The 15356-nt window shown below is 33.5% G+C and overlaps 1 protein-coding gene across 2 annotated transcripts in view; it reads right to left on the reverse strand.

The window, feature by feature from the left end:
- LOC126881472 (sorting nexin lst-4) overlaps nucleotides 1-15356 on the reverse strand; it is a 148395-nt gene that overhangs the window by 13428 nt on the left and 119611 nt on the right. For both annotated transcript variants that reach the window (XM_050645747.1, XM_050645746.1), the window contains exons 5-6: nucleotides 9986-10283; nucleotides 5534-5967 (exon numbers count right to left, since the gene is read on the reverse strand). In XM_050645747.1, coding sequence (XP_050501704.1) covers nucleotides 5534-5967; nucleotides 9986-10283 — 732 coding nt within the window. The remainder of the gene's footprint in view (nucleotides 1-5533; nucleotides 5968-9985; nucleotides 10284-15356) is intronic.

Here is a 15356-nt window from a genome sequence, read left to right on the forward strand (position 1 = left end):
ATGTGTTAGGAGATAATTTTGAACACCTTATGTAATTAAATATTAAAAATATTTTATTAAAAGTAGTTTCTAATTTTTTCAAACATGTTTTTTGCAAAATGTATTACTGATAAATTATGTTTCGTTCTTTATTTGTTACATTGTTAAATTTACATACAAAAGTAGTGTTTAATTGTCTTCATTTGTTGTAATTACATAAAAAGATAGTTTTTAATTGTTTCAAAAATGTTGCATGTAGTGGTTGTGTTTTTGTTTGTAAAATGTATTACTAATAAATTATTTTTATTTCTTTATTTGCTACAGTGTTACACTGATTACCGGATTGATAATCGGCAATCTTCAATTGTCAATTCAGTCATGGCTTATTTAAAATTTAGATAAATTTAAACACCTAAAATAATTTGCTCTTAAAAATGAAAATATCTCGAAACCTAATAAATTTGGGCATAGGGAATGTTATATAAAAATTAAAGTACGTTAATGTTACTTCTCAATAATGATATAAATTACAGGGTGTTCCATTTAACATTAATAAACCATTGCTGTTGTGCTTATTTTTATTTATACAGGGAGTTGAATTTGTTACGATTTACATAGAAAATTGGTAATAACTTTGTAAATACCCTGTATAACATTACAAACCTTTATATTTTTGTGATAGAGAAGTTAACAGGATTTCGAATATAAAATAAAATATAGGGTGTTCCATTTAAAAAAACATAAGTTAAGTCTGCCACTGTGTTATCGAACACCCTGTAACATTCTAACTAATTTTGTAGTGTGAAGCTCAAAGGTGGCTAAAATTTTTGTTATTAACTTTTATTGCTATCTATTACTATAGCGGAGCTATTGAGCTTTACCCTACTAATCAATCACCCTGTATAATACAGCGCATTGACATCGATGACAGATATTTTAGAATAATGAGCAACCTGTACTACGGCCAAACAGCAAAAATCAAGACAGATAACCAACTGGTCGAAGACATTGTGATAAAGGCAGGTGTCATACCGGGGGCGAAAGCAGTCCTGGAGAACATCGATGACGACGTGTTTATAAATCTGAATAGTTTCATATATGCAGACGTCACAATAATCTTCGCAGATAACACGCAAGGCCTACAGACACGAGTTACTAAGGTAGCAGAAACGAATCAAGAATATGGTCTCAACTTTAACACTAAAAAAAGTTTATGATTATTACTAAATACCATGTGACAAGGTAAAACACATTGTCAAGGAATGCGAGATTATTGACGCCAGCAGAGAGCGCAAACTAGAATATCTATGCCATGTTATGAGGAATGAACAGGGATATGACTTATTGCAGCGCATTCTTCAGGGCAAGTTATTTGGAAAGACAGAACCAGGGAGAAGAATATCTTTGTTTCAAAATCTATAATGGATCAATATATCGACAACCGGATTATTCCAAATAGCAGCAAGCAAAGTTTGGATAGCCATACTAATCGCCAACATCCGGAACGGATAGGCATCGTAAGAAGAAATGAAAACCGTAAAACAATTGATAAACAATAAAGATTGATAAACAAGGATTAGTTCCCAATACTCAGAATAGGAGGAGAACTAATAAAAATAATACATAATCATTTCGTTGTGAATCGAATTAGTTCAGCGAGCGCCAAAAGTGCTCTAACTAGTTTCAACTCTTGTTAATAGTTTCTTCAGAGAGCACATATTTGATTCGCTCTGAACTACTAAAACTCTGGCCGTCAGCCTCGATACACAAACTAGTGGTGTAAGAAGAGAATATTCTCAAGAGAATATTCTCGAGAACGAGAATAATCTCGAGAATATTCTCGGCCAGAAAATTCTCAGCGAGAATATTCTCGGGCAGAAAATTATTTTCGAGAATTTTCTATATTGTTTTTGCCAATTCACCTCGTATATTTTTTGCATCCAAAACATTATTATTCTTGAAGCTCAAACACCTACTTGCCGCTCCGCTCATGAAATGCTTTTTCGCTTTCACGCGATTTTAGATCAAATCCCCGAAAATCTAAGTAACAGTAACCGGGGCTGGGGAATCGGGAATCCCATGAACCACTAGCTAGGGTGTTTACAGTGTCAGCATTTATTGTTTTGGTGCTATATTAACGTGCAATTATTTAGAATGGATCGAAGTAAAGCATAATATATGGAATTACTGTAAAATTAAAAGTGTACAAGGTAAAACAAGTACTTTTGCAAATTTTGTGATAGTCAATACTTGAAAAATGCAAAAAGAATGACAAAACATTTAGTAAAATGTGTTAAATGTCCAGTGAGAGCGAGACAATTATTTGAAAAGGATCAACAGAAACATTCATCAACTGCTTTTCAGCCAACACAGTTGTTAGATTCGTCCAATGACGGTAAACGTGCCTTCATCTAGTGCGTCGACTGAAAGAAGTTTCAGTACTTATGGTTTTATCCACTCCTCTAAAAGAAACCGACTTACTGGTGAACGGGCTGATAAGGTAACTTTTATTGCTCACAATTTAAAATTGTTAGACGTAGACCAATCCATGACTGAGCTGGTGACTAGTGAAAAACAAAATCCCACAGCTTCTCATCAGTACATTGAAATGCAGAATGTAGATGACCAGGATGAGCTAATGATAGAAATAGATTCTGAATCTGAGGCCTCATCTTTTTCAGATTAGCTCAGCTCACCACATCCAGTATTTGCGGTTGAAGAAAATTTCATTTTTTTTGTCAAACACATTTTGTTTTCTGTTGTTTTTGTATTTTCTTATATATTATAAAGAACGCTGTTGTTTCGTCTCATAATTTTGTATATAATTGAATGATTTTTAATACCCTATTTCATCTTTAACAATATCCATAAGCGCATCATAAGGTTCATTCTCAGAATATTCTTCATATCGAGAATATTCTCGGGGATATTCTTCGATTTTTCATTCTCGAGAATTTTCCAAAACTAACACAAACGAAAGATTATGATGACATGGATGCCGTGGCGGCATCTGCTAAAGACGAACGAAAGTTTTACTTTTAGTATTAACAATATTAAAAATAAAGCTTTATAACTAATATTGTTAATATTAAAAGTAAAACTTTCGTTCTTCTTTAGCAGATGCCGCCACGGCATCCGTGTCATCACAATCTTTCGTTTGTGGATCGAGGCTGACGGCCAGAATTTTAGTGGTTCAGAGAGAATCAAATATGTGCTCTTTGAAGAAACTCTAACAAGAGGTGAAACTACACTGCGCGTCAGAGAAAACGGGCACCCCAAGAAATGGGTCATTCTTGATGTCTCATATCTCCTAAACCTGTTGTCCGACTTAAGTAATTTATTTAATAATATGTTATAGCCTTATTCTTTAACAATATCGCTGTAATAATATTGTTGCTAAACAGGTAAATTTTCATTGTATACTCCACAGGATGTTGCGAACTTTCGAGAAAAAAACAGTTTTATTCGTACACCCGGTATACAATGAAAACTTACCTGTTTAGCAACAATATTATTACAGCGATATTGTTAAAGAATAAGGCTATGACATATTAAAAAATATGTAAATCGGACAACAGGTTTAAGAGATACGAGACATCAAAAATAACCCATTTTTTGGGTGCTCGTTTTCTGTGACGCGCAGTGTAGTTAGAGCCCCTTTGGTGCTCTCTGAATTAATTAAAATAAGACGGCTCTTGTTACGATTCACAACGAAATGATTATTTATTATTATAAATTAATAAACAATTAACAGCCAATCACAAAAGTTATGTTATATAAATATATAAAATATGGTTGGGTTCATTCCCTTGAAATTAAACAACGGGTAAAATGATAGAAGCAGCATTTGTTAAAACGTGCAAAATTTTAAAGACCCCATAATTTTCCAATAAAAACGAGACCCGCCTATTACCTTCCTCGATGGTATGCGTTTGCGGCTTTTCTTTACGGGGACACTTGCACACTAACGGACTCATCACAAACGATTGGAGGCTTTTGAAATGTGGCACTACAGAAGACTGTTAACTGATGGGAAGACTCGGTACGGAATAAACAATTATTTCAACTGTAAATAATCGCAATACATCGCAACTGCACCACATAATGAGATATTAACAGCAATATAGTTTCTACTACAACACTCGATAAACTACGACATGAACAATATTAATGAATGTCCTGAAATTAAAGAAGATAGACTACAATGACCTCAGGATTATATCTAATATATACTGTAAGCAGCGAGCAAAAGTACGTGTTAACGAACTGCTGTCAGAGGAAATTGAAACTAGACGTGGGGTGCGACAGGGATGCGTATTGTTGCCAGTTCTCTTTAATTGCCTACTCGGAAGAGATCCTAAACCTCACCCTCTGGAGGGTGAAACAGCTGGAATAAAGGTGAACGGAGTTCCCATTATCAACATTCGATATGCGGATGACACTGTCGTCTTAGACGAAACTATTGAAGATCTTCAGAGACTGGTGAACAGAATAGCGATATGTAGCCAAGAATATGGCCTAACAATGAACATCAAGAACACAAAATTTAAAAATTTATGAAAATATCTAAAACTCAAAGACATAACGAGAATCTCCTCATAAACGGAACCAATGTCTAACGAGTAGACCAATATGCATATCTTGGAACAATAATCAACTCCACAAATGATTACTTTCAGGAGATTAAAATTGGAATAGAAAAGGCTAGAGCTTTTAACAAAATGAGAAAAGTGCTCTGCACAAGAGATCTAAAGTTAGAGCTAAGAGTAAGGTTAGCTAGGTGCTACGTTTTCTCGACACTGTTTTACGGAATGGAAGCTTGGACCTTGAATGCGGCATCAATGAAAAACTTGAATCATTCGAGTTGTGGGTATATAGAAGAATTCTAAAAATATCATGAACAGAACACCTCACAAACAAAGAGGTTCTGAGAAAGATGAATAAAGAAATGAAAGTCTTAAATACAATCAAAACCAGAAAATTAGAATATCTCGGACATATTACACATGGAGAGAGATGCAACTTGCTTCAACTCATTATGCAGGGAAATATTCAATGAAAAAGGAGCATAGGGAGACGCAGAATATCGTGGCTGCGCAACCTAAGAGAATGGTACGGATGTACATCAAATTATGAACTTTTCAGAGCAGCCGTTTCCAAAGTCCGAACAGCTATGATGATTGCCGACCTCCGTCGCGGAGATGGCACTTGAAGAAGAAGAAGTTTCTACCGCAGCTTATATTGTACTGAAAAGTACAATGCAGGAGAGGTCGGGTCAGCTAAAGAATTTCCTGGTTCTTAGAAAGTTGTTTCTACTATTTACCAATGGACCATTTAGATCAGCAGCAAATAAAATGAAAACTGCCGTGTTAACCGCCAGCATCCGTAATAAAAGCATATAGTTTTTTAGTAATCGAGAGAATAACTGAAAGCAACAAAACGGAATGGGAAACCAATGGGTCTATTTAGAAGAAATTTTGTTTTTTGTACAAAGACGTAAGTCGTAAATAAAGGTTTTTTTTTAAATGTCTAAATGTCTAGAATATCTACTTACCTACGGAAGCTTTAGAGTACATCCCTTGTTGGTTATACTCAAAAGAAGAACCTAAAGCGAAAAAACATTCACCGATCCTCATGAACTCCCTCTTATACATATTTACACACTTTTTCTGCTGGTCTTGCGCAGTGTTCATCAAATTCTTTATACACTGGTCTAACTTAATGATATAATTAAGATTTTCTTCTATTTTGGGCTCCGATAAAGACGGTAAAATGTCTTTTTCCGGCGCTTCGATGGACAAACAAAAATTCGCACCTACCATTTGGTCTTTTTCGGCGTTTCTTTTACCGAGTTTCCATTGTTTTTCATCTGTGCATGTAAGGAAGTGGACCCAGACGTCACACGTACTGAGCACCGGATGTCTACACATATAATTTATGAACTCTTGGAGTTGTGCACGTCTATGTTCTATGAACTGTTCTTCATACCTAAAAAATGCTATGTTTTAATAACAAAGTGAGTCAAGAGAAAAATATCACAAACAATTCCAAAAAACATTGCTTAAGAATAGAATGGCTGAAGTCTGTTTATTGCAGTACCAAAAAAATCCAGGAGTCAAAAAATGAGACTGAAATACCGTACAATAAGCCTTGTGAGTTGTTCGTAAAGATAATCTATAAGAGAATTTACAAGATATGCGAAAGTCAAATTTCCCCCAACTAGTTCGGATTCATAAATGTTGTTTTTATGAGAGAGGATGTGTTCTCAATACAAGTCTTATTCCAGACATACAGAGACGTTAATTGCATGTCTGATTGATTCAGAGTAAGCGTTTGATCGAGTACAGCACGCCAAGATGAAGCAAATATTAGAAGAAGCAAGACTTAGCAACCAAGATCTAAAAATAATTAGAATCTTTTACTGTAATCAGGCCGCAAACCTCAGAGTTGAATGTGAATACCCGAATATGTGAAAATCTTGCGTGGAGTGAGGTAATGCTGTATCTTGTCTTCTCTAAATCTCTACCCTGAAAGAATATGGATCGAAGCTTTCCACGAAACTTAAAAATGTATTCTACTAAACGGGTACCGGCTAAACAACAACACGCATGCAAATGATACCATAATATTTGCGGACAACTTAGAAAACCTCCAGTTCTTATGAACAAAATCACGTACTATATTCAACAATATGGACTCGATATAAACGAAAATAAGTCAAAGTCTATGGTTATTAGGAACCAAAAGATAACAAAAGGTCAACAAAACCCCTGTAGAAAGGGTGACCCACTACAACTACTTAGGCACCATAATAAATGAATAATGGACCAATGGGGGTCTTCTTCAAGAGTCACAACCTCTCTCTTGGTATAAAAGTAAGGAAGCTGTGGAGCTACGCCTTCTCTGTCCTTTTTTATGGTGTTGAATCATGGATCTTGCACAAATATATGTACAGAAAATTGGAAGCATTTGAGATGTCGCTATATCGAAGAATATAACTGCGAAGCATAATTTTTTCGTGAACAGATTAACGGATTACGCTAATTTTTTTTATTATTTTAGATTTTTTTTAGTATTTACACAGTTGTGCAAAGGTTTACTCAAACTTCTTTTTTGTACTTATACCGGGTGGAAGAAAAGAAATGTTTTTCATATTTTAAGTTTGAGACACCCTGTAGGGAGAACAAGATACAAATCTGAGTAAACATCGGAATCGTATTGTAGTCTTATGTTTTGTGAACATTTTGTTTTTTGAATGTGCTTGATATCTTTAGAAACAAAGAAAATAGACGGTATTCTAGTTAGTACAGTAGACACCCTGTAGGGAGGAAAAGGTACAAAGGTTATACTTCGATATTATGTTGTAGCATCATATTTTGTGAACAATTTATTTTTTTAAACTCTCTGATATCTCTAACAATAAAACACTGAATAGTTCTGAAAGCTGGTGTTATTCCTTACTTAACCTAACTTAACTTACCTAACTTAAGCAAATATATTAAGAACAATAAGAGCCGAAAGAGAAAACAACTACAGATTGGTGTCTACAAACTAACTTGTGGTGACTGTCCGAAAACTTACATCGGTCAAACTGGCAGAACCTTTGACAAACGGATAGCAGAACACAAAAGGGCTTTCAACAATAGAAAAACAGACACTTCTACATACGCACTTCACCTTCTAGATCATAATCATTCTTTTAATGAAGAGTTTCAAATTCTGCATATTCAAAATAAAGGCCTTAAGCTATCTTTATTAGAATCTATGGAAATTAATAAATTAAAAAATATAGATATAATTCTGAATGACCAACTCGAGACAAACAGCTCCCCACTCCTCAACCTCTTCAGTTAAAGACTTTAAAAAGGCAAACCCATAGTAAACTAAATCACTTGAGAAAGGCACTCTGCCGAAACAGCTGTAGTTACATAGTTATAATAAATTTTGTGGAAGTATAGAAAGCAAACGTTTTCAGTGTTTTATTGTTAGATAAAATGAACTTCCATCACGTAACGGTCGAATCCATCAATTATTTCTCTGATAACTTTAATAACAAAGAAACTAGACGGTTTAACTCTTTAATATGTGTTTTAACTGATGGCATGTGATACGTGATTAGGCCTTGTCTTATCATACCACTAAGATGAAATTGTTTCCTATATATAGTGAGAAATGAAAAGAGTGTTCAAAGAAAAAAATCTCTGTAATGTTCCTCTCGCTATTTAAAGAGCCTCCACGTAGACACCAAATCCGTACTTACTCTCAAAGAATTCCACCCCAAAACATCACAGAGCCTCCATTAAGCAATCTCGTCTCTCTTATGTTGCGCTGTGCATACCGCATACCTGGTCGACAAATAACTTTTATAGGTGTCGATAAGAACTGTTAACGTTATGTGCCTTTCTGTTTTTAAAGTTTTGTTAACTGTTATTTTTTATTGTTAACTTAGTTTTGTTTCAGTTAAAATACATGTTAAATAGTAAAACCACCTATTTTCTTTGTTTCTAAAGATATCAGGAAAGTTGAAAAAACAAAATGTTCACAAAACATAAAACTACAATACGATTTCGATGTATACTCAGATTTGTACCTCGTTCTGCCTACAGGATGCCTCAACCTTAACATAATAAAAACATTTCTTTTCTTCCACCCGGTATAAGTATAAAAACGAAGTTTGAGTAAACCTTTGCACAACTGTGTAAATACTAAAGAAATATCTAAAATTATAATAAAAAAATTAGCGGAATCCGTTAATCTATTCACAAAAAAATGAACTATGAAAATGAGCATAATTTTCTATATCCCTAACTAATGCTTCGCAGTGTACTTAGTATCTCGTGGACTGACCGAGTGACAAATGCGGAGGTCATCAGAAGAATGAAGAAGAACCGAGAGGTACTGACCACCATCAAACCTCAAATGTTACAATACTTTGGACACATTATGTGAAATGAATTCAGATATGCCCTCCTATTGGGACCGTGCAAGTTCGGAAAAGCGACACCTGGTTTCATAGCTCGGCAACTTTTTTCGCACTTTTAATTATATTAGCCAATCATATTGGTCCTGGTTGCTGGATAATTGTCAAGACCGTAGCCAAAAAAAAAATGATAAGAAGAAAAGTAAGATTTAGGTTATATTATTAAAAGGTAAACAATTGTATGTAGTATATAAAATTAGTTATTAAAATGCAGTACTGCAAGCAAAATACAATTCATTAAATATACTTTTATATATAATTGCATATCATATCAATATTGTGAGCAACATATAATTTTTCTTCTTCAATGACAGTAGGTATGAAATATACGTCAATTTGACAATTTCAATTGACAATATGAATTATTTAAGAAAGTTGCAAGATTTCTCCGCTATTCGCGCACGATCGTTTCTCGTATCCCCTCCAAGTACTTGCACACCTCGAATAAGCCATCCTGGTTGAAGAACCTCAGAACCTAGTTCAACAATACATATGTGCAGCTTTTCTGCGCTGTAGAAGTAGAAGAATGGAACTAAAAATGAAAAAACGCTGTATAAAAGAAAGCCATTAAGAATGAACAGCCTCACATATAACATCAGCGTATTAAAACGATGGATGAAACCATCTAGAAGATCTATACTTCTATTGAATTTGAGTACATTTCTAAGCAAAGCGTTTTATGAACTTATTTCATTGTTGTTACCATAGAAGTCTCTTCTTTAAGAAAAACTATCAGAAAACACTTGCCAATAGGATCAGAAGAATGTACTATAGCACAAGCCAGCAAGACTTGTTATGTCTATCATTCTATCAGTCTATATGAATTCTATCAGTCTATATGAATTTCAAATCAGTGAAAACCACAGGAAAACTGATAAACCATCAACTTTCGAGAAAATGAGAGTGCTGGTTCCAAACGTAAGATGATGATCAATCGTCGATACAATAGCGGAACGGAAGAAAGAGCCAATAGATACAATAAGTAGATTATTAGAGCAGTAGTAGATTATTAGAGCAGTTACTTACCGACCAGATACTTGTTTATCAGGTAAAGGCGGTATTGCTATCACATTAAATTTGGCAGTTAACCTATCATGCAACCAATCAAAATGTTTATATCTTCTAGATACTTCTACATTGGAAAATGACGGTGTCAGTTGATATGCTATAAAGGACTTGAGTCCTCCCATTTTGGACGCTTTCTTTGGAGACGCGATTTGAACAGTGTAGGGATTTGACATTATTTCCCATCTTCCTAGAACATCGTCGCTATCACGGAATATTGTAAATTTTTTATTTCCTACTGGTAAGCTTGCAGAATTGCCTAAAAATATACACAAATTTATAAGACCGGTTTTTAAATATTTGCAAGTTATACATTATTACAAAGTTGACAATGTTGTTGGAATGTATAGGCTAAACCAATATGTTTTTAATTTCAACCTGAGTCTAACTGATATGGTCCAAGTTAAACAATTAGGCGTGTACGTCTTACAAAGATGGCAAACAAATTCAACCAACGAACTGTCAATACTGTCAATACGGATGGAATGGCCCCGTCCCATTCAAACAGTGAAGCGAGATTGCGGCCAACATACAAGAGAGAGGTCCTAGAGAGAGACAGAGAATGCCAGGTAAAATTTGACAGACCGTAGGTAAAATTTGACAGGCCGTGTAATTTGAGTTGCCTATATAAACTTAAATCGGGGAAATGGACCTCATATTTTTTTAACTTGGTATATATTATTGAACTAGGGCTGATAGGCAGTATTTAAAAATTAGATTAAGTTAATAAAGTTAAAAAAATATGAGGTCCATTTCCCCGATTTAAGTTTATATAGGCAACTCAAATTACACGGCCTGTCAAATTTTACCTGGCATTCTCTGTCTGTCTCTAGGACCTCTCTCTTGTATGTTGGCCGCATTAAATTCGCTTCATGCCCATTCCATCCGACAGTTCGTTGAATTCAACACATTTTTTCTCTTATTAGTTTTTTCGCTACTCTTAAGTTTAGCAGGAAAGCGCTGTTGCCGGATAAAAAAACATATATTTATTTACCACAGCAGCTACCAGCTATACTATTTATCTTTGTCTTTAAAAGAGTGTGAAACAAACATAACTATCTGTACTATATAAGTGTCAAAGTCATGTCTCATAGAAGGTTATGTAAGATTTTTGTTTGTAGATGTGAAGCTGGTTAAAATATAAACTGTCCTATGAAACAGTTTGCACACTAAATTCTATTACTTTTGTTTCTCGATTTGATTTTGATTCAGTTACAATTTCCAATCTTACCAAAAGTATTAATGACGCCATACAAACTTGTCACTAATTCTAGCCAATTAAATGTTCGCTGTAATAGATGGCATGTCAAAAAATCTGATTATTCCCTATATTTTTTTAAATTTAAAATATGGCAACAAGGATAAAATTACGTGCAACCCTTATTGTTTGACTTTTTCTTTAAGAAGCCAATAGTTTAAATACAAAGTTTCCAATATGATAAATTAAACTGATAAAACTGAATCCATAAAATATATCATTTTTTCTTTCTGATTTGATATTAAAATTTTAGTAAGGTAATTTAGGGTAGCAGTCAAAATTGTAGTTTCATTTCATACTCGTAGCGGCCTGGACCTCGATTTTTGACCCTTCGCTTCGTTATCGAACGTATTCGCTTCGTATCTGTTTAGTGTACAGATAGCGAATGATCGATAACGAAGCGAAGGGTCAAAAATCGAGGTCCTGCCTCGATATTCTTTAGTGCGAAAATTTGAGCTGTTGTTTATCAAACCATTATACATTATTTATTCTTTAATTTCAAAAAAAAAACGAGAAAGCAAATCAAAGCAAAATTGATGTCCAATGAATGGGTTAACAGTCCCATGCAACAGCTGTTTCGAAAAGGTGTTCCGCAGAATCATAAGGTTCTGTAGCAGGGTTACCGGGGCTTCAGGCAATAGAACAAGGACGTAATAGAAAATTATACAATTATCACAATATACTGTAGCCAATTGGTTTATTGTATATCGTCCATTAAATATTCTACAAGTCCTTGGGACTTCGGCAGATTTGGTATATACAAGCTTTCTGCAAACATCCGATAGAGCTTTTATTTGGTATACTGGTATAGTCTTTGTTTTTGTCCAAGAGACAAACAGACAAAGAGGTTATGGAATGGAGACCAACGGAAGACAATAGAAGCGTCGGTCGACCACCTACAAGATGGACTAACGATGTAAGATTTAAGGATAAATAAAAAGTAAGACTAAAAAAAAGATAGACAAGGTTGCAAACAGCAGGAAGTGTTCAGCAGTGGACTTTTAAGGCTAGATGATGATGATGGTTGGTATACTTAGGGCTTTTCATCAAGACGACATCGAGCCTTATCACAGCAACAGTAACTTCAACCGAAGCTACCTTACTCTACTGAATGTACGCCTGCAGAACCCTGATTGGAGTACTTGAGACTTATTTGGAACAGAGGAGCCCGCTGCCGGGGTCGGCTTCACGTTCGTTCTTTTATTTGTAGATTCAGAAGAGCTACTGACTTTGGAGTCATTCTTTTCCATTTGTTTCCATATTCGGGTTAGGATAAAGTGCTGTCACGCACGACAGTGCACTCATACCGTGCCAACGCACAATTTCCCAGAGTTTGCTAGTTCTTTAAGACATGACTTACGTAATAACACTTTTTATCCCATATCATGCATCTCCTGGTAGGAATAACAAAATTGAATTTTAACAAAAAAAAAACAAACAAAAATTAAAGGTCGATTCGTTAGCGATAACCTTGTTTGATTTTTTTAAACAGATTACCAAACAATAAAAAGGAATGTTGTGAAGAACTTTAGTGAATAAACATGTAAAAAAGAATTAAACCAAAATAAAACGAAATTTGTCCCTCCTGCGTCTGTTAAAATTTTAAATGTTGAACCAAATGTAAAATTGAGAAAAATATGTCTATGGTATTTTATACTAATGATACACTAATATCCATTTGACACTTAAAATGGACCGAGTAAAACAGTTTACCTATCTTGGAACAATAGTAAACGAACAATGGGATCACTCACAAGAAGTAAAATTTAGAATAGAGAAGGCTAGGAGTACATTCAACAACATGGCCAAACTCTTTAAAAGCCACAACCTTAATCTGGAGATAAAAGTAAGGCTCCTGCGATGTTATATCTTCTCAATATTATACTACGGAGTTGAATCCTGGACACTCACTGAAGCGATGGAGACAAAACTTGAAGCCTTCGAGATGTGGCTATACAGGCGAATTCTAAGGATACCATGGACGACAAGATAACCAACGAGACCGTACTACGAAGAATGGGGAAAGAAAGAGAAGTGATGTATACGATTAAAAGGAGAAAGTTAGAATATCTCTGACACATAATGAGAAACGGCACTAAATACGGATTACTGAAAATAATCCTTCAAGGCAAAGTATTCGGAAAGCGAGGAATTGGGAGAAGAATATCGTGGTTAAAAAACCTGAGGAAATGGTTCTCCACAACAACATTTAATATATATTTAAAGCATCAGTTAATAAAATAATTATAGCCAGAACGATCGCCAATATTCGAAACGAATAGTCACCAAAATAAGAAGAGGATACTTAAAATAAATACTTTTATTTTTCCTCAATAATATATAGCAGGAATTGAAATAACGATTTACGATATGTTCTTGTATACACTGTATATTTACACCATATAATACCCCATCTATTTTTCTATCTTTAATATAAATTCATTGAATAGATTATAAAATGTTCATATACAAACACCATAACATGGGGCACCAATTGGTTCTTATTGATCTTTTATGCCTACCTTCATTACTACATTGACCTTTTCAATTACTGCAATATGTTTCATAGAAAACAACACTAATTTTTTCCTATTTATTTGAGATAGTATTCTAGATACCCGAGTAAGGCGAGATAATGTTAATCGAATTTTGAACTTAATATTGCCACAAATTGAAACTATTGTGCGTAGTGATCTACTGAGTTGGCGGAATACTTTTTTGAGGATTTTTTAACTTAGATGAGAAAGATGTTACGCAAATAAATTAAAGGAATATTTAGACCGTCTTATTTGACTATAACGAATATCTGAGGAACTGAATATTTCATATGAACCTTATTTATTTATTATTTTTTTTTATTTATTTATTGTTCATACATATGACCTGGCCTCTAGTGACTAATCCAGGTCGTTTTTTCCTGATGGGATTACATATATATTTTTTTTATATTTTTACATTTTTTACTATAAACTACTAAATCTATTTTTACAATTAATAATTTGCCATAATCTATTAATTACATTTAACAAATACATTTAACAAATTTAAAGAAACAATATATATTTGTTAAAATATTTTTGGTACTATCAACTCCCTTCTAAGTTATAAAGACAGTCCCTCTATTTTCAGAAGAGAGTTGGTAGTTTTTTTTAATAAATTATTTATTGAATTATTATTTTTATTTATTTATTTTATATTGAATTATTATTATTTTATATTGAATTATTATTATTATAATTGTGAATATCTATTTTTGAATTTATATTTTATTTTATTTATTTTAACTTTATCTTACTCAACTTCATCAGGGTTGGATTATTTGTTGTCTTCTTCTATTATTATAAATTTCTTGTTGTTTTTTAGATATTATTTCTGTTAGATTGTCTAATATTCCAAAATATTCTTCATTTTGTAATATATCTCTTATTTCAATTCTTTCTAATCTTCTTCTCATTTCTCTATGTTCTTAATTTTCTATAGTATTTTCACAATGTAACACTATATGTTCTGGTGTACCTAGTTCTCCACATTCACAATATGCATTATCTTTTAAGTTAAATCTTTCCAAATATGTTGGGTACGGTCCATGTCCTGTTAAAAAGTGTACTAAACCTTGTTTTGGATTAAAATAATTTGGAATGTTTTCTAATATTGGTATAAAATTGTATAAACGTCTAGATTTTGTTGAATTTTCCCATTCATTTTGTCTTTTTCTATTTATTATTTCTTTTAATTCTCTTTTATTTCTTATATCTAATCCTATTATTTGTATTATTTTTTCATATTTTTCTTTTTTTAGCCAATAATTACATGCTCTTTTTTGTGTTTCTAAATGCATTGGCATTACTCCAGTTAAAACTGTGAGTGCCTGTGTTGCAGTTGTTCCAACATTTCATATGAACCCTTCTATAATCTAGTTACAAGCGTTCAACTGTAGAAGCATAGTATTCGTTCTTTGCTATGTGTAAAAAAGACATAAATTTATTAAGCCACGTTGTTACATTAGCCCGATCAAAGAACAATCTGACCCCAAAAAAAATAAAGGAAGGATGAAAATTTGGGAATAGGTAGTTG

The sequence above is a fragment of the Diabrotica virgifera genome, chromosome 3, assembly GCF_917563875.1.
Source record: "Diabrotica virgifera virgifera chromosome 3, PGI_DIABVI_V3a".
Lineage (NCBI taxonomy): Eukaryota > Metazoa > Arthropoda > Insecta > Coleoptera > Chrysomelidae > Diabrotica > Diabrotica virgifera.